The sequence below is a fragment of the Ammospiza caudacuta genome, chromosome 3 (genome assembly GCF_027887145.1).
Source record: "Ammospiza caudacuta isolate bAmmCau1 chromosome 3, bAmmCau1.pri, whole genome shotgun sequence".
Classification (NCBI taxonomy): domain Eukaryota; kingdom Metazoa; phylum Chordata; class Aves; order Passeriformes; family Passerellidae; genus Ammospiza; species Ammospiza caudacuta.
This window is the reverse complement of record NC_080595.1, coordinates 40,566,788-40,584,907: the sequence shown is the minus strand read 5'-3', so window position 1 is coordinate 40,584,907 and position 18,120 is coordinate 40,566,788. Positions and strand designations below refer to the sequence as shown.

Below are 18,120 nucleotides of genomic sequence, written 5' to 3'. Positions count from 1 at the left end.
TATTCATTATATGTGAATGCAGCTCTATATCTAAAAATCAAGGCTGTTTTATAAGTCTTGCTTATAATGCCAGTCAGAGTGGCTTACCACTGAGAGATCTTTCAGAGCCTGGAGTTGCATCAAGACAGCAAAGCTTTAAAACAGCATAAGAGACACCCATTCTACATTATTGACTTTTCCCTTTACCTGCAAGGACACAGAATTTAATGCAGCATTGATGGGTCAAAGATTTGACACATGTCAAGTCAGATATCTTCATTTTAGAGTTTAGAAAAGCCATCAAACCTGATACATATGAACCACTTTAGGTGGCAGAGGCAGTCAGACAGCTAGGGAGAATTGTTTCACTTATCTGCAAAAGACATTCCTTTCAATGAAGCCTTATGTAAAAAAAAATGTTATTTAAGGAGAATAAAACCAGAACAACTGCTAAAAATGCAATAAAGGTCTAGAAGTAGATCCCTAAACCCTGCATTAAATATCCTATCATTGTGTTCTTTCTATGATTTTTTAAACCATCCTATAAAGGTCTATGGCAAGGATGTAAGTTCCTAGAAAATGGAATTTCATATGGCCTTTTATGAAGTGGTCATCCCCTAGGAAAGTCAGCAATAATTTTCTATAGAGAAGGCATTTGATTCAGAACTATGAATAGACTATTTCCATTAGCAAACACTATACAGCAGAACAGCTTTTTTCAGCTATCACCCTTCTTCTATAAATAGATTTCACAGGAGGAAAAGCACACCCATAAACTATCTAGTATGACTTTATGTCCCTAAATGGACCATGTTGCAAAATTTCGTATTTTAATAATGGCATTTGCGTTACTCCACTGATAAAATGTATAATAATAACAGCAAAATTGTTGTGTTAATGATCAGAGTGTATAATAAGATGCACAATTAGGAGGATTATGGGAATTTAATAGGAAGAGAAGGGCAAGGGATCATCTATTGTATGACTCTTCATGATTGTAACCTGCCATGTCCCTAATGTGTTTTTATGACTGGCATGCTTTGGTTTGTTTCCCAGTCCGTGTTCTGCCGTGAATGTAAAGAAGAATTTCATGAAGGGGAATGCAACTCTCTCCTCAGCCCACCAGGAGCCATGGCCCAGAAGGTACGGATCTCACAACTCCTGATCGTTATCCCTGGCCCAGCCAGAGTGACATTTGTCAAATAGATCCTAATTATAATCCTAAGCAAAAGCAATTATGTTCATGCTGAATTACTCCAGCCGTCGCAGTTGCCGAATTGGCTTTGCGGTGGATTTCAGTCTCTTTGATTGATAGAGCAGCCGAGTTCTGTCAGGAAAACACAGGGCTCTGCCATCAGTTGATAAAGAAAAGGCCTTCCCAGTGGGCTTCTATGGTTGTCTCTATTCAATGTGAACACTTTTGAAAGGCTTTGTATAGTCTTTCTGCCTTTCAGTTTATTTTCAATGCACCAGTCAGGAAATCATGTGGGTTTGGGCTGAATAACAGGGCTTTTTTACAGTCTACGCAGCCTATTGGTAATTTATGTTTTAGCTTACAGAAATAAAAAAAAATAGATTGTCTAGGCTGCAAGTTGTTAGATGATAATTATTCTAGGTTGCTCTATAATATTGTAGCTATTGTAGCTATAGACCTGGAGAGGAAATAGTTTCTCTCTCGTGGCATTTGTCTTTGTTTGAGATTCAAGTTTTTCTTGAAATAAATAGAATGTGTAAACCACAGTCTTTACAAGAAAAAAAAAAAAAGAGGGAGAGAGAGTGAAAGACCAGAAAACATATCCCCTAAATATCTCACAGCTTGATGCCCAAGCTGCACTCCTAGGAAGCAGAAAACTGGTATTCAGATATCTGGCAGATTTGATGCTAAGAAGAAACTCAAACCCTGAGCCTCCACACAGTCCAACGTGGCAGATAAAGGTTTGTGGGCAGGTGCTGATGAGAGCTTGCATCCAGCCAGCTCTCAGGGAGGCGTGCCAAGCTCTGTGACTGCCTGCAGGCAGGCTCTGTCTGAGGCTGGCTTCTGGGGACCCCCCAAACACAGACTGACAGAGAGCTGAAATTCTTTTCTGAGTCTTTGCCATGTGCTACCTGGAGATGGTTCATAAGTTATACTTTGCAAACCTTGCACTAGGTCATGACCTGTGTAGAGATTCTTCTCTTTAACCTTTCTTAATAAAGCTCTTCTAATTTATAAAAAGAATTAGCATTAGTTGAGACAAAATGAAACAGCCTGTATCCTCCTAGTCAGTCAGGGTATCTACCTCTGTTCACCTAAAACATGTGTATTATATGAGACCCAAAATCCATCTACTTTTCCAGCCTCTAGTGATTTGTGATGTATATGTGGTATTTTATGTTTCGTAGCTATCAGCAGGGTTTTTTTTTCTCCATGGGTTTGTGCAACCCATTTTTGAAGCCATATGTATATATAATAAGGATATTTGCAGCTTAGCTGCCCTCCACGAAGAACGGTGTCGTTTTATTTGCAATAGCCTTAGAGCAGTCTTCTGGTTCCCATTCACATTTATATAAAAAACCAAAGCAACTTCAACAAAGACATTGAGAGATGCTTAAAGCATTCAACAGCCTAGTAAAGCAGGAGACCAAGGCTCAATGTCTTACCTGAATTAAACTGAACTATAACTTGAATACATCTCAACAGGAACAGAGAGCTCTATATATTCTATATATGTATATAGTTACTTATGCTTGGAGTTTTGCCTTGAGTACTGAAAGTGTCATGGCATGTAAAAAGTGAATTCAACAATGTTGGCTCCGTGAAAGCTAGAGTTCATGTCATTTTCATCTTCTAAGGCAGAAATAAATGTATACCAGGAAGAATCAGAATACCATAGAAAGAAGTAATTTATTTTAAATATTTGAATATTGCCGTTGCTTTTCCTTATAACAATGGGAGCACTTCACCCGTCTGATTCAATCTCCCAGCACATGAATTTCACCCAATCAGACCTGTTAACTTAGCAATGTTAACTGCTGTTGCAGTTCTAGTGTCACGTGAATGTTCTTGCTGTTCCTGAAAAATGTCCTGCACTCGCAAGGAACTGTTTCCAGAACAGCTAAATGATGGTACCAGAATAACTCTTGCACCTATACAAATCAGGTCCCGTGCACAGACAAGACCACAGACTAAGCAGGATTCATTGAGACTCCAGTCTAAGCTGAAGTTAATTGATTTGGGTCCGTCTCCTCTTCCCCGAGGCAGCCTAGAGCGGCACTAATGAAACATCTCCACGAGGCGGTGCTGTGCCACTGAAGGAATGTTTTCCCTCATTTTCCTCGGCCAGGCGAGCAAGCCCAGCGGCAGCAGAAGCAGGGCGAGGGCAGGGCTGCTGAGATGCTGCTTTCACTGCCCAGCATCCCTGCAGAGCCGCCCTGCACACAGGCTCCCGAACCGGGCACACTGACCATTCCGGGGCATGTATGGAGAGCAGGACCCGTGGGACAGTTTCAATCTCTCTCCCTGAAATCAGTGTAAACATTTATCCACATGTGCTTTCAGACTGTCTGTTCACTTGGCATCACCTGCCAGGTGCATAGGTCTGTGTGTCAGACCTAACTTGCTGTGGTTGTAGTGCTTGCTGAGGCAGTGAGAAGGTTTGTTTTATTTTTTGTCCATGGTCTGTTTCAAAGTAGGAATAATACACTTCCAGGGTTGTCTCCAGTTCATGCAATTTGACTCCTGTCTGGATCCTTTCCATAGCATTTATTTTATCAAGACATCTTATTGCCACAACTTCTACCAATCTCATTTAAGGATCAAACAAACACACAGCCACTAAACTGTTCCTCTTCAGAAGAGACGCAGGATACACAATTGGTTTCAGGGAATTACTTCCAATAAGAAAAATGCAGGGTTTGCTTTAGCCTCTAGTAGCTGTGGTAGTGGAAGGGCCTTCTCTTGCCTTCACATTTCTGTAAATGCCTGCAGGTCTCTGACGTTCAACAAAATGAAACACTGTGGACAGGTTCAGGCCTCAGTCAGCATGACAGAGGTGAACATGGTGGAGCACAAGGAGTGTGACAGAGGTGAAAGAAAAACCAAGGAGAGTTCTGGCAGAGGAATTGGGTGACCAGTAGTGGATGGCAGCAGGAAGAGCTGTGGTGGCACTCCATGCAGCTCTCCTAAGGTGTGTCAGGGCACTGCAAGGGCTGTCTGCTTCCTGGGGACTTTCCATGTGTCAGGGCAGGGCCTGAGGACAGGGATGAGCCAAAATGGTGGAAGATGGGTCCACAGGTGGCTTATGACTGGGCTGGGCAGGGATATGAGGAGCTGGAGACAGGCCGTGCTGCAGTGTCACCAGGCAGTGACATGGGTTCCTGGGCCATAAACAGGATGCAGGGATTAGCAGGGGATTGGGACAGCAAGGTCTGATGGTGCCCTTAGAGCCTGACACCAGTTTGGGAAGAGTTGGAGAAAGAGAGCCCCCAAAAGAAGAGATAGAGCCTGATACAGAGGAATTTGAGTGTCCATGAAAGACAAGAGCTGACTGGAGGGATTGTAACCCATCAGATGGAGTGGAAGCTCCAGAAAGAGGAAAAGAAAGAGAGAGGTGAAATGACGTGGCACAGCTATGAAAGTCCAGGAAACATAAATGGTGGTGGTGAAATGGGCCTGTGCTTGGGCAGATGTCAAAAGGAGGGAGGAGGAAGCCTGAGGTACAGAGAGGGGAGTGTAGCTGGTGGGTCTGTGACGGAGGGCAGAGAAGGATGGAAGGGGCAATGGGGTGAGTTGGCAGGAGGAAGGAAGAGAGCAGCCATGATTGCAGGACATAGGAGGGATAAAGCAGGTGCCACATATGCATCTCTGAAAGCCTATTCCAAATGAAGGAGTTGGAAGCTTTAGGGAAGCTAAATGGCATTACTTGCTGCTTGGGGTAAAAGGCAAACTCAGCAGCAAGCATGCAGAGAGCAGCCCAGCTTTAACTACTGGCATATCCTGACCTTTCAGATCTGTGTACAGATATTGCATGGCCCATTGGGAAGGATGAAATGTTCTATTTCTGCTGAAATGCCTACTTTTAGTCCAGATAGGCCATTGGAAGCTTATCTTAAACATTTACCTACTGGTGCAGCACTGATTATTTCCCTTCTTAGTGTGTAAATTACATTATTTCAGGGAAAATAAAATTTATTTGTGGCAATATCAGTTGGGAAGCTTTGTTTTAAAACCATTGCTGCCTTCTGGAGCTGTTTAAACTTTGGGATGACAGAAGAAATCATATTTGATGAATTAAAAGGCACAGTGTGCATGATGGAATCAATGACACGGTAAAGGTGACTCCAGCCAGATTTAGGTTTAGAAATAACCACATAGTCCCTGCAATGTACACCACAAAACCAAGCTTCCTGGCCTCTTTTAACCTCACACATAGACAGTCTGTGCTGGTGGGGAATCTAGCCATAAACCAGCTTCCTCTGTAAGTCTCCACCTTAAAATTAGCCCAGCTTTCCTAGCACAAACCTTTCTAGATGGTTTTCCAGTTACAAGGATAAGCAATGCACCTTCTTGCTCACTAGCAACTGGACAATAAAATGTGGCCACATATTAGATTTGAACTTTTTCAGAGTAGCTCCCAGGATGGTTTCAGTGCTGGGCATGTTGATGAGGAAGCTGGTTTATGGCAAGATAAACTGTAATAGCAATGACACTGATGTAAAGTGGTGCCTACGTAAATAAGTGAGCAGAATATGGGGCACTGAGTCATAAGTGTTTGGGGGTAAAAGGATGAAATGTGTTATTAAAAAGTATGTTTTGGAATTGGTTCTGTGGACAAACTTTCTCTAAAAAGCTGCTGATTATCTTGTCCTACCAAACTCCTTAAAAATCCTGTCAGAACATTCCTAGTCTTAGTCCAAGCCTTAATTCCAGCTAATCAGAGAAGGAGTCTGTTCTAGCAAGTCTGGCCCTGCAATCCATGCAATCCAGTAAAATCCTTCTGTAAGTATTCATCTTTAGCTGCTGATGCAGCTAAAAATTCTTACCCATTTTTCTCACACAGGTTAGAGCCTAAGTGGTGTAAATTTCTGCCATTTTGTTACATGGAAAATCTCATTACCTGCTAAAGGTGTTTATTTCAGACCATGTTCACTGTATATGCAAACTAAAAAATGTATTGCTGATTTTATCAAAGTCTTAGTTTGTCAGTGAAGTAATTTTAGCCCATTTACAATAACACTAGGACTTACAGTTCAAATTATAGTTAAAATAAAGGATATTCAAACTTTCTAGTAACACTCATTTCCCCAGTGTTATTTTTAAACTTCCACTCCTTGCCTGGGTTCTAGGCTCAATTGCTGCAGTCTGGAATGGGCTGGTGTAGTGAATCTTTTACCAGAAGGAGCATGATGCTGATATTGAAGGATTTTTTTCCTTCTTATTCTATAATCTGCTTGGAGTCAGTCTTATTTGTTTGTTAGCAGACTCCTTCTCTGACCCACAAGCCAATGTTGGTGTGTTTTATCCAAGTTGGTTATGCCTTTGATCTCTCTGTTGTCCTCAAGACTTCTTACCCACTCTTCAAGGCTGTATTTGGGTAAGTGACCACTTGAATGTGGTTTATAATGATGGGGCCTCCCATATCATCCTGTGCCTCTGCTTTCAAGGCTTCTTCTATCATCCCATGCTGTTACTCCTTTGCACAGCATTTTATTGTAGAGTCAGAGACAGTTTGTTCTGACTGATAGTACCTATGATGGTCATTCCTGCCTGTAAATTACAAAAATACATTAACTGTTGAACCATGCAATAATACAAAAATTGTACAAAAGCAAAAGCAGAACAGGGGAATAGTCACCAGGTGATTCAATAACATCTGTCACAGGCTAAATCAAATCTGTAGGCATGCCAAGACAAGTTCAGATAAAGCCTGTTGGGTCCTGAGGCTCGTGGTGCTGGCACAAAGGCTATGGTCTCTTACAATAAACAGCAATACCATTTTTACTGAGGCATAAACATACGTGTTTTATACCTTCATCTACAGTCTTTTCCAGTGTAAATTTATAGCTAGTGCTGTAAAACTTGACTTTAACTCCATTCTTAACCTGTGGGACACTGCCTGTCCTGGCTGTGGCCCTAAGCTGGAGGCCTTTGTCACCGAATCCCAAAGCCCTTCCCAGACCCAGCACCTTCAGTTCAAACCTCAGCTGTTCCTTGTTTGGATCTCAGCCTTCACAGTCCTCAGGTAGCTAACATAGGATCTAGGCAATAGCTTTTCTGTTCTGTAACTGGCAGTACAAAATTTATCCAGCACCTCTGTCTGCCCAGGAGCCCATCAGACCTAACCAAAAGCAGAGCAGTCAGCTGAGTCAGGGCAGACCTGGCACACTTCCAGGGCTCTGGCTGCCCTCTAACCAGAGTTTCTGGGCTCAAACCTGACTCAGGCATGATGTCTCAGGTGAAAAATTGGCTCCAAGCAGACCCATAGCATCACTTCCCAGATGTGTTTTTTTGCTGCACAGGTGCAAAAATAAAGGCACATTCATGTGCTCGTGCACACACATCCAGGAAAGCCTGACACAGCACCTGGCATGCTGCTGAAGGCTGTTGGAATGTAGCTCTGGAAAAGCTCCCAGCTCATCTTTTCCTCCCATCCCATTGCCTCCTGTGTGCAGGTCTCAGAGTTGACAGCAGGGGGTATGAAATGCTCAGGTATTGCCTGCCGGGCTTCCTTCTCCATCGTGGAACAACACATGCTAACCTCCCATGCTGTAGACTTCCAGCAAGCATGTAGGGTTGTGAAGCTAGGTCTCTATGCAGCTAATGATAATGATAAATAGTAAATGATAACCACACAAAAATTAATTATTTCCCTGCATTTTAGTGAAAGGAAAAGCTACTGAAAAGATTCATCGTACATAGTACCTTTCAATGAGTCCTGAGTCACAGTTTGAAATGCAAAACATCTATTATTAGGCCATTGGTTGTTTTGGGGATTTTTTTCCATCAAATAAATTTTAAAAGTTAAATAAAACATGACTGTACAAGGAATGGCACACCTAGCTTGATCTCTAAAATATCTTAAACAACTGAAAAACAAACTGAGGGTTTTAGTATTTGGTATACTCACAATGTCAAGCTCAGGACATTTCAACCCATAGGTGCCTAATTAAAGGAGCAAGAAAAATAACTATAACCAGAAATGTCCTGTAAAATTAATCTCTGTGTTATAAATAAAGATGCACCAGAGGAAATCTGAGAATAGGTCTTAACTTTCTGTCTAATGAGAAATAGATGATATATAGAGAGAATTTTAGCTTTCCTATTTTGGGCAGCAATAAAGTAAAAAAGATGTGACAGACTGCTTTTGTTTATGAGGTTAAGCTGACAGTCATTTTCAGCAGTGTTGCCACTTACGAGAGAAGGCACGTTCTTTATTCTGCTCATGGAAAACAGTTATATAAGAATGACCTGTATTAGATTAGATTTTCTGCTTTAGATCAGTGCAAATTCAATATTCATCATCTACCTGAATTTAATTCATTATATGAATGGCTGCAGCACACAGAGTGAGAACATTGATGTGCAGTGTCACCAAAGCAGAGCACTCTTTCTTCTTGTATCCAATATAATACCCTGTGTATATCAATTTGATTTTAACTAGTTGCTTTCATCACAAAGCAGCTCTTTCATTTCATGACAGAATTCCCTAGGCACACTAGACAAATTGGCTCACACAAAGCTGCTTCATGTGGATTTAACGGGATCATTGTAGTACTGGCACCTCTATTTTTCCTGTGTATGAAACATAATCTCATTGAATGAATATCTTTTCTATTCCTTATCTGTAGCCACATTTTAGTGTTTTGAATTAGCCAAAATCTGTCTCTAAAATAGAGCAATAGTCCCACAGCTATTCACACCTTGATTTGTGAGATTTTTACTCTAAATAATCCATTTTCTTCCAAAACCCTCTAGCCTATCTAGTGCCCTGGACACCTGCTATTTTTACCCCCTGCAGTAAAAGGCACCAATAAGCATAACAGTATGGTAATTCATGTGATCATGTTCATAAAACAGCCTTGTTGAAGCCAAGAAGACACAATAAATTCAAGTTGGACTGTCACCATCCATTGTAGATCAGTCTTCAACAGCTGAGGCTGCTTTTGCTTAGAGCTCTAGCTCTAGTGGGCTGTGTTAACCTAAATATTATGGTGGGATGAACATTGCTCATGCACAATGAATTAAACTTTGTCTTCCTTTCAAATGCTTTCAAGTATGCATAGCTTTTCTCACATTCTTGTTAGAAAATGAGTAATAATTCCTGTTTTGAGACATCTAAACCCTTTTAAAATTCTGTATTTCACATGAAGTGAGATAATTTTACATATTTCTATTACCCTAAATAAAAAGCTTATTTTTGCAAGTAAAATTCTCTTAAAACCAAACATTTTTGGCCAAAAGCAAATGTATTTTGGATTTAAAGAAAGCTTCACTAGGATACATTTTTTTTAAAGTTATGCATGACCAGCTTTTTTGTTGATCAGGGAGAGATGAAGCACCAAGGGCAAACAAACAGGAATACAGAAATTGCACCCACTTAAAGCAAAGCACAAAGAAGGTTAACAGTTGCATATTCTATTCTGAATTAAGGGTCTTCAATTTTGAGATGTTGTCTATACCAGGCAAAATAAGCATGATCATTAAACTGTGCTAACATAAGGCAGTATATAATTCAGTGGATGTCAAAATTTAACATTATGTATCTAAGACTTCCAGTATTTTGAACAAGAAGCTTTGCCATGAATGTTTTTAATCTAGATGGTTCTGCTTAGTTGCTGTCTGCAAACACCTTCTTCATTTGCTTCAGTGTGGTTCTACTGACAGGTCGATGTGTACTCTGTCACCTGAACAAGATGCTGCTCTAAGAAGGACACTTTATTTCTATTTCAAGATACTTTCTGTCCCTGTAGATCTCTTTCCAGTACTGCATGATATTGATTAACTACAAAGAAACCATTCCATGTACGTGATTTTGTATTGTTGTGTGGTCCTTGGCAGTCTCTGTGGTCTCTTTATCCCTGTTAGTTTTTCCAAAAGATTCAGCATAGGAACAGAAGTAAATCTATGTCCTTCAGGATGACCCAGAGATAATAAGACAACCTTTTGCTCCTGTCACCCAAAGGAAATACTGAAGGGGGGATATTGAATAGTGCTTTCAACAGCTCTTTCTGTAGCTTGCTGTTATTTATGGGTATTCATTCCTGGTCATAATATGCAGCACAGTTGAGAATAAAAAAAATTATTCATAAAGTGGCATGGATGAAATCTAGTAGCTTTTCCATAGTGCTGGGACGAATGTTCCATACTAACCAGGGAACTAGAGCATATTGTGTTGAGTGAGCATCAGAAGTGATCCAAGTCCCCTGTCCTCAGCAAACTGACATGTGATGCACACCTGGAGCATCTCTGAGCTTCTTATCCAAGACCAGGCAGAACAAGCAGAGTTAGAGACTCCTCTGCTTGACAGACCTAGACCATTTTCAGTGAGGTTAGGTTTGCTAGTTTAGGATGCAAGAACATTATTTAAATAGACACAGGTAATGAAGAATTGCCATACACCTTTTCTTTATTGTTGGGAGAAAAAATGCAGATAAATATATGTGTGCTTGCCATTACTGGGTGTGGGGCACCAAATAAAGCACATGAGCACTGAAGGCTTATGGATCTGGATGGTATGATTTCTTCACTGAATCGGGGACTCCATCACTGTGCCATTTCTCTGCATTTGGTTCATGCAGCAGGAAGTTTTTAACATAGCATTCAGCAAGACTGGGCATAGGAGGGGTGTTTCAGCTCTAATGGGCTGAAATATCATGCTGCTGCATCTAGTTCATGCTAGAATTTTTGCAATGGAAAATACTAAAAATAATAATTCACTGCTGTTTTCAGCAATTTGTTCTTGGTGAGCTGCATGTGTGTGGCTAGAAGTTGCTTCTTTTAGTTATTCCTAGGGTTTCCCAATTTTGTTTGCAGAACTAAGACCAAAAATGTTTATACAAATAAAGTTAGCAATTTGGTATGTGAAATTTTACCTCAGTGTCCTTTGCTATTAGATCACAACAAAGACATGAAGATGGAGAAAAAAGTGTTTTGCAAGTACTAAAAACACTTGCAAATTGGACTATTTGAGAAAACAGCCAGTATGAAGCTCATCTGGACTGATTACAAAAAATTTATAATACTTCTGGTCTTCTCATTTGATGCGTCTGAAAAGAATAGCAATGTTTTGTCACTGCTGCAGTGATTTTCAACTGTATGCATGTTAAGCAATGAGCTCCCATTAAAATGAGATATCATCTTATTTCTGTCATGGGGGAGACTGAGCTCCAGGTCAAGTGTTCTCCCCTCTCCCACTCTGCCTCTCTGAGCTGGTTCAGATTGCTTGCAAAAGTCATCCTTCCTTAAGGATGTAGGTGTTGAAAAATCAATACTAGATTATGTTCTTTGCTATTAGCCTGAGCAGCTTTTTCTATTTCCCAGAAGTTTCTAATGTGCTGATGTATAGAGGTCATCTTTCTGCCGAATTGCTGAATAATCCAGCAGGGTGCAGGGCCGAGTTCCCTCTCTACCAGCAGAGAGACAAGAGTAAAAGTCACTTCTTGGATACAGATTAGAAGACTTCATTCACTTCTGTCACCTCTACATCAAAAAGCAAATTGGAGAATCTTAAGGAGCAACAAAAGACATTCACAGACTGAGGAGACTGATGTAGGTTGTAAAATAAATAATGGCAAACATGTTATTGATGTTTCCTGATTAAAAGAAGGCAGTGTGGGGGGTTTTTTTGTTGTTTTGTGTTTCGGTTTGCTTTTCATTAGATGCATATTGCAATGGTCACTAGATGAGCTGGAAATAAATTTCTGCAGATGTTGGTCTTTGTTATTCCATTTTAACTGAGGTCATTTCAGCCAGGCATGAAATCGAGGCACTACTCACTCTCTACTCTGTTTTATCGATACTAAATGACCAGAATTGAAGTGGCATTATGGCTTTGGTGCATTGCTTAAAGTTGGGCCTTTTTCTGTCTTAGTAGAAATAAATATATTAAAAATTATCCATAAAAATAAATATAAAAGTCTATCCACATAAAAGCCTATAAGTATTTAGAAGGTATACACTAAGTTACAGGAATTGTTATAAATTAAATCGTTTTGTTTAAGTTCGTCATTTTCCCATATGCTTGAATAAAACCATATTATGAATGGAGAGAGCAGAGCTTCAAGGTTGGAACCTACATGCATTGTTTATAGGTACTGTTCACATGGTTGCCAACCTTGTGTGATGGAAATGACCCAAGGCACTGCCATCTCTTTTGTCCTTGTACTATCATTTTTGGTAGGAAGCAGCCAAATAGGCCACTTGTGTAGATTATGTAATTTTGTCACAGTCATAAATAGGACAAACACAGGAGTCCCTTTTATAGTCCTCATGATGGCTTTTTCCTTCTGTGTCATTCTGAGCATTTCATTACTCAGGTTGGGTTTTTTCGCCTTTTTACAAAATTTTTGTTTATTCTTTGTGCATGCTATATTTGTGTAGGGTTACATTGGAATGAAACTCAGACCTCCAATGCAACAGAGTACACTTTATTATGAAAAACAATTTCCTTCCAGGCACCCCACCATCCTGCATTACCAAGTGTTGCACTTCCTTGGTGTTTTTGTTTTTCTTTCAAGAAGGGCTTTAACCCCTGATGCAGAATCACATCTGTGGTGTCTAACGTGTGATGTTGTCAGCCAGTTTCACCTGACTCCTCCTTTGCCTTCCCTTTTGCTTTACCTGTCTTGGTGCATTTGCAGCACGGCTCGATGCCCCAGTGAGTGCTCTCTCTCTCTCTCTCTTTGCAGGGGTTTGTAGTTGATCAACATGCAGCCATGCAAGCTCGATGGGAAGAAGCATCTAGAGAAACAATCAAGAAGACAACCAAGCCATGCCCCAACTGCAATATTCCAGTAGAAAAAAATGGTAAGTTTATTAGATATCTTCTACTTACCTCTCTTAAAATTCATTTTACAGTATAAACGTATGAATGTGCAGGTGTACATATGCATAATATTATTCCAAAAGGGGGAGAGCACAAAAAGCTTGAATAATTCCTTATGTCACCTTAACTAAATTATCTTGAAAATGCTAACTAAATCACTCAGTTCTGAAAACCACTAATTAAGCCTCACAAAATGTCCAGCAATTTTTTAGGTGAGGGAAATGGGGCATTGGATGTAGCATTCATATGACTGGATATCCAGCTCGTTATCCAGACTTTCCATTGTCACTGGGAAAAATAGACATTTGTAGGGTAAAACTCATCTCCCGATGAAGCAGAAGATATGTAGGCCAGAAAATCACACCTTGGGGTGTGAACAATTAGTCCTGCTGTGGATGTCTACACAGTATGAGGCTGAATTTGGGTGAGATTAATCCCAACCCAGCCACATGCCCACAGTAGAAAAGCAAGTTAGAGGAAGCAACATGAGTCCTGACAAACAGTTTGCATTAATCAGTGCTTACTATGTAGGAAGAAAAGTAATCTGCTGGCATTGGGATGTTTAAAATTAAGAACAGGAATGGTAAATAGGCTATAATTTATAGGTTAATATTGTTCCAAGACTTAAATGTATTTATGTTAATTAATAAAAATATATTAACATGATTGCCTAAATATTATACAAATACTTAGAGGGTGCTTCCCAGTCTTGTGGCATTCACATGGGACACTGAAAACGCCAAATAAGGAACTATGAACTGCAAGGGGAGAACATTTTGAGCAGTGACACTACAAAAATATTGCTGGGGAAGAAATAGGACAAAATCCTGAAATCTGGGGTTTGATGAAAGAAAAGGGAGCTGGCAGATGGAAAGTGGGAGACACCTTCAAGCACAAGAAGCAGAAGGAAAGAAAGCTTGAATTGAAGAGTGGGAATGTGAGACAAGATTTGGCATAGTGTGGAGAGCAAGGTGGGCAGCAGAAGAGAAATAACAGAGGCCTAGGTCAAAAAATTATTTACAGATTTGTAGAACAGACTGAAAACCAGAAGCTTTAATCTGATTAGAAATAGACAAATTATAATGGTGAGTATTTATATTCAGGAGTTTGTGCATTGCCAAACAAAACCCCCTTCTGGTTAGGCTTGAAGGAATGGTAAGACCTTTGCTTTCTCTTAGACTCTGAGCAGCCTACTTTAGTTGCCCTGCTTTGAGCAGAGTTTTGGATTGGATGTTCCCTTAAGGGACCTTCCCACCTCAGTGATTCTGTCATTTGCAAACAAAATCACGAAGCCTAAAAAGTGCAGTGTTTGCCTTCTTCTTTGGTCATGGGTACGGCACATGCCAGCTTCTAGGCTGCCATTTGTAAACTTAAAGAAACACTTCAGAGCTGCCAAAGTACAGCTGCTGTCAAGAGACTGACAACTGTATCCTGATGTCTGCCAGCAGTCCTCATTTGGGAGGAGTACACTGACTCCGCATGGGAGAATAATTCTGCTTTCCTTCCCCGTATTCTGTGGACAGTGTCTTTTACAATGCCAATAACTTTTTTTGTAATAGCCCACATAAACTTCAGGCATTGTAGAATATTTCTGAATGCCAGTAACTTTCCTGTAACAGCTGAAGTGAAAGAGAGAAACACTTTCCCACAGCGAAGGCCCCAGTCTGAGTGAGTTTAGATACACATCCATGTCTCTCAGAGAGCTGCTGTACTCACAGAGCTGAAGGTCCCATTGCTTGAGGCACTCTGCACTCTTGACTGCTGATCTCAGCTGCCATGCAGCACAGAATAACAAGATTTATGCAGCTCAGCAGGGAGGGCACACGTTTTACAGAAGGCACCCGATGGGTTTGGGTCCTGCACTAGGACTGAGATGAGTTTTATCCAGTGATGGCTTAATACAAACTGCAAAAGAGGGCTGGATCTAAACTTTAAATAAAACTGGAACATGGAGGCTAGCCATTTGTATGTTTACATTTAAATAAGATAAAAATATTTCTGGCACATTGCCTTTCTTACACAAAGATATAAACTGACAAATAGACCTTGCTATCACAAGTGGTTTTCTCTCTTTGTCAGGTGAAGCAGACAGGCCTGTTTTAACAAACCAATTCTTGTTTGTTTATGCCTTCTGAGAAACATTCTGGAGTGGCATTTTTAAAAACATGGTGTAAGGGCAGCAGCTCATACAGTAGGGAACACACACTCCCTGTACCTCCCATGACCGTTTGGAGTCAAACCAAGATGACATTTCAGCATTTCTTCATGCTTTTCTCTCAGTTTGAATTACACAAAAGATCTCTTTGTGTGGTAAGCAACATACTTTCAGTTGGAAGTGTAGTTCTGTAATGACCTTTGACAATGTTAATGTTTATATATTACAAAATAAACTTTTGATCAAGGTTATGAGCAGAGAAATTAAAGCTGCTCTCGTGGTATGGAGAAGTAAGAAATCCAACATGCAAAAAAACATTTATATGATCAAAAGGCTCCTTCAGATACTAAAAAGGTCAAATCAACTTAAATTACTAATGTCATTTTTGTGTGATCAGTAGTCAGCCACCAAAGTCTATCTCCTGATTTACCAACTTTGCAAATCTTTGAATCCAAATTCAAAAAAGGATTTAATTTTGTTTATCTTCTGGCTCACAGCTAGACTAGTGTAGAGTAACCTTGAGGAGGTACCTCCAGGACTGTTTTGAAAGGCCACAGACTGTAATCTCTTTCCCCTATCCCTAGCATAGTCTTTTTCAATTTCCTCCTACCCCGGCAGTCCCTCGAGTGAGAAATGCACATTAAAGCCCAATAAAGAGGAGGAGCAGGTTTTAGATAGCCTAGAGAGATATCCTTTGTGTTTGTACTTTTCTTTTATTAAATAATTTACTTAGTTGGTAAATTAGTGTCTAAGAAAGTTGATTTTAATGCTCTTAATTGTTGATTAACATCTCTAAGTGTTTTCCAAGTACCAAAGCCATTCTGTTGCTATTTTGCAGGTGGCTGCATGCACATGAAATGTCCTCGCCCTCAGTGCAGGTTTGAGTGGTGCTGGAACTGTGGCCTGGAGTGGAACAGAACCTGCATGGGAGATCATTGGTTTGAGTAGCAGGGCTGAGGCCAGTCTCTGCTGCTGCTAAAGCTTGTTTTTATCAGGCTCAAATTCTGAACCACTTGCTTAAACAAAAATCCCAGTGGTTTTAGCGACACAGAGTTCAGAAGCTGGCCTAGTTTGTTGGCTTTTTGCTTTATTGCATTTGCAATCATACCAAAATCACATTGAAGTTATGCCAAGGCTTTTAAATCTACTAAGTTAAAAGAACAATTGTTTTAATGGACAGACTTGCTCATCGTAGTACAAAGAGGGGAAAATTACAACTTTTTGAACTTGTGTAGTCTATCAACATGGACACTTGGCAGGGTTACCATGAGGAACCTTACTTGACATTTATAGTCAAGAATCCATAATTCTTGCAAAAGGGAGCAGCCTGCATGTGTATGTGTCTGAGTGTGTGAGCATCAAGGGGGGTGGAAGATGTTTCCTGCATCATCTGTTTTTTTTCTTTCACCACTTCTTCACTCATTCAGCATAATTTTTGATTTCAAGGCAGTATTTCTTAACAGCATTTTTGGCAGAGGGAAGGCTGTGGCTCCTAAGTGTTTTCTCAGGGCTTCTTCCTAACAGGCTTTCTGCAGGGGTTTTGCTTTCAAATGAAATTTTCATGGAAACACCCAGCTTTATGCCACACTTGTGCTTGTGTATTTGTGATATACAACACAAAGCCAGCCTGCCTACTCATTATAGACTTTGTTACCATGGGAGGATTAGCTAAGGATGCAGTTTCAGCCCTGTCCATGGCTGTTGGTGCAGTGGTGACTGGATCCAATTATGTGTTGTGCAAGCTACACTCACAGGGCTTCATTTTTCTTGTACTTATGGAATGCTTTGGACGTGGCAAAGTGAAGCAGGAGGAGAGTTCTCAGGGCTTTTCTCTACCATGATTCTTCTAAATTGAAATAGAATATGGGTATTATTCTGAAAATACATTTATTGTTCCAATGGTGTGGGGCAGAGAGACAGCTTCATTTTTCAATGTTAACACAGTATGTAAAGTTTAATAGCATTTCCAAGTCTGAACAATTTTACTGTTTGTGATCTTTACATTGATGTTTTACTCTGAAATGAAATGGGTAATGTCCACATCCAACACACCATGTAAGGATTTGCACAGTTTAGTTCTGGAAAAAAAAACGCACAATAAATAAAGAGGTCAAAATTTTAAACTTTATTTCTTTTGTTTTTTTTTTTAATACAAAGTGAGTTCAAAAATACTGGGTGGGTCATGCATTGCCTTGACTGATTCAAACTCCCAGCTGAGAGGCAAGCCCTTTGATCAAGACATAATGTTAGCACAAAATAAGTTCCATAACCATGGTCTTCTTTTATCAAGTTTGAACTAATATTTTGTATGGCATGACTGTAGAGTCCTGAAAATATGGGTGGGTCTCATATCAGTGCAGAGCATGAAGCTTGAGGCATGAAAAAATCCCAGGCTCACTAGAAAAAAATGTCCAATTGCTAAAGCCAATGGAATATTCATCTGTCTAAACTGGGAGTGACATTAAAAGTGTGAGGAAACAGAAGAATGAAGGCATGAAGTACCAAAAATGAGAGTGTGAACTGGTAGAAGTAAGAAAATGAGAAAGAACAGAAGTGGCAATGAGAGAACAATGGACATTTCCTAAAGGTAATTTTCCTGTTTGGCACTGCTGAACTAAAACTTACTCAGGAGCAGCTACAATGAAGTGTAGGAATGCACTTGACTGCTGCAATGTAGCTCATTTAAGTATTTTATCTTAACAGGGGTATTTTACTGTGAGTTCTGATTATCTCATTATTGGATTTTTCCTATATCTGGGTCTGTTTTATAATTTATATGGCTAGTTTCCAACAGGCTAGGGGAAAAATAACAATGCTTAATTTTACTTTTATCATGTATTACATGGGAGTTCATCACTGATTTATCATCATATTCGAAAACATTCAGAATCAAAGTCTGAATCTTTTTTTTTTTGTGACTTTCTCATATAGGAAGAAGAAGTTATTCACTGAAAGGCAGTTTCA

At 40.0% G+C, this 18,120-nt stretch overlaps 1 protein-coding gene across 1 annotated transcript in view; it reads left to right on the top strand.

The window, feature by feature from the left end:
* Window positions 1-17,244, top strand: part of PRKN (parkin RBR E3 ubiquitin protein ligase) — a 554,180-nt gene extending 536,936 nt beyond the window's left edge. The window contains exons 10-12 of the mRNA XM_058801467.1: window positions 1,036-1,122; window positions 12,865-12,982; window positions 15,995-17,244. Coding sequence (XP_058657450.1) covers window positions 1,036-1,122; window positions 12,865-12,982; window positions 15,995-16,104 — 315 coding nt within the window. The 3' untranslated portion in view covers window positions 16,105-17,244. The remainder of the gene's footprint in view (window positions 1-1,035; window positions 1,123-12,864; window positions 12,983-15,994) is intronic.
* Window positions 17,245-18,120: the final 876 nt, after the last annotated feature.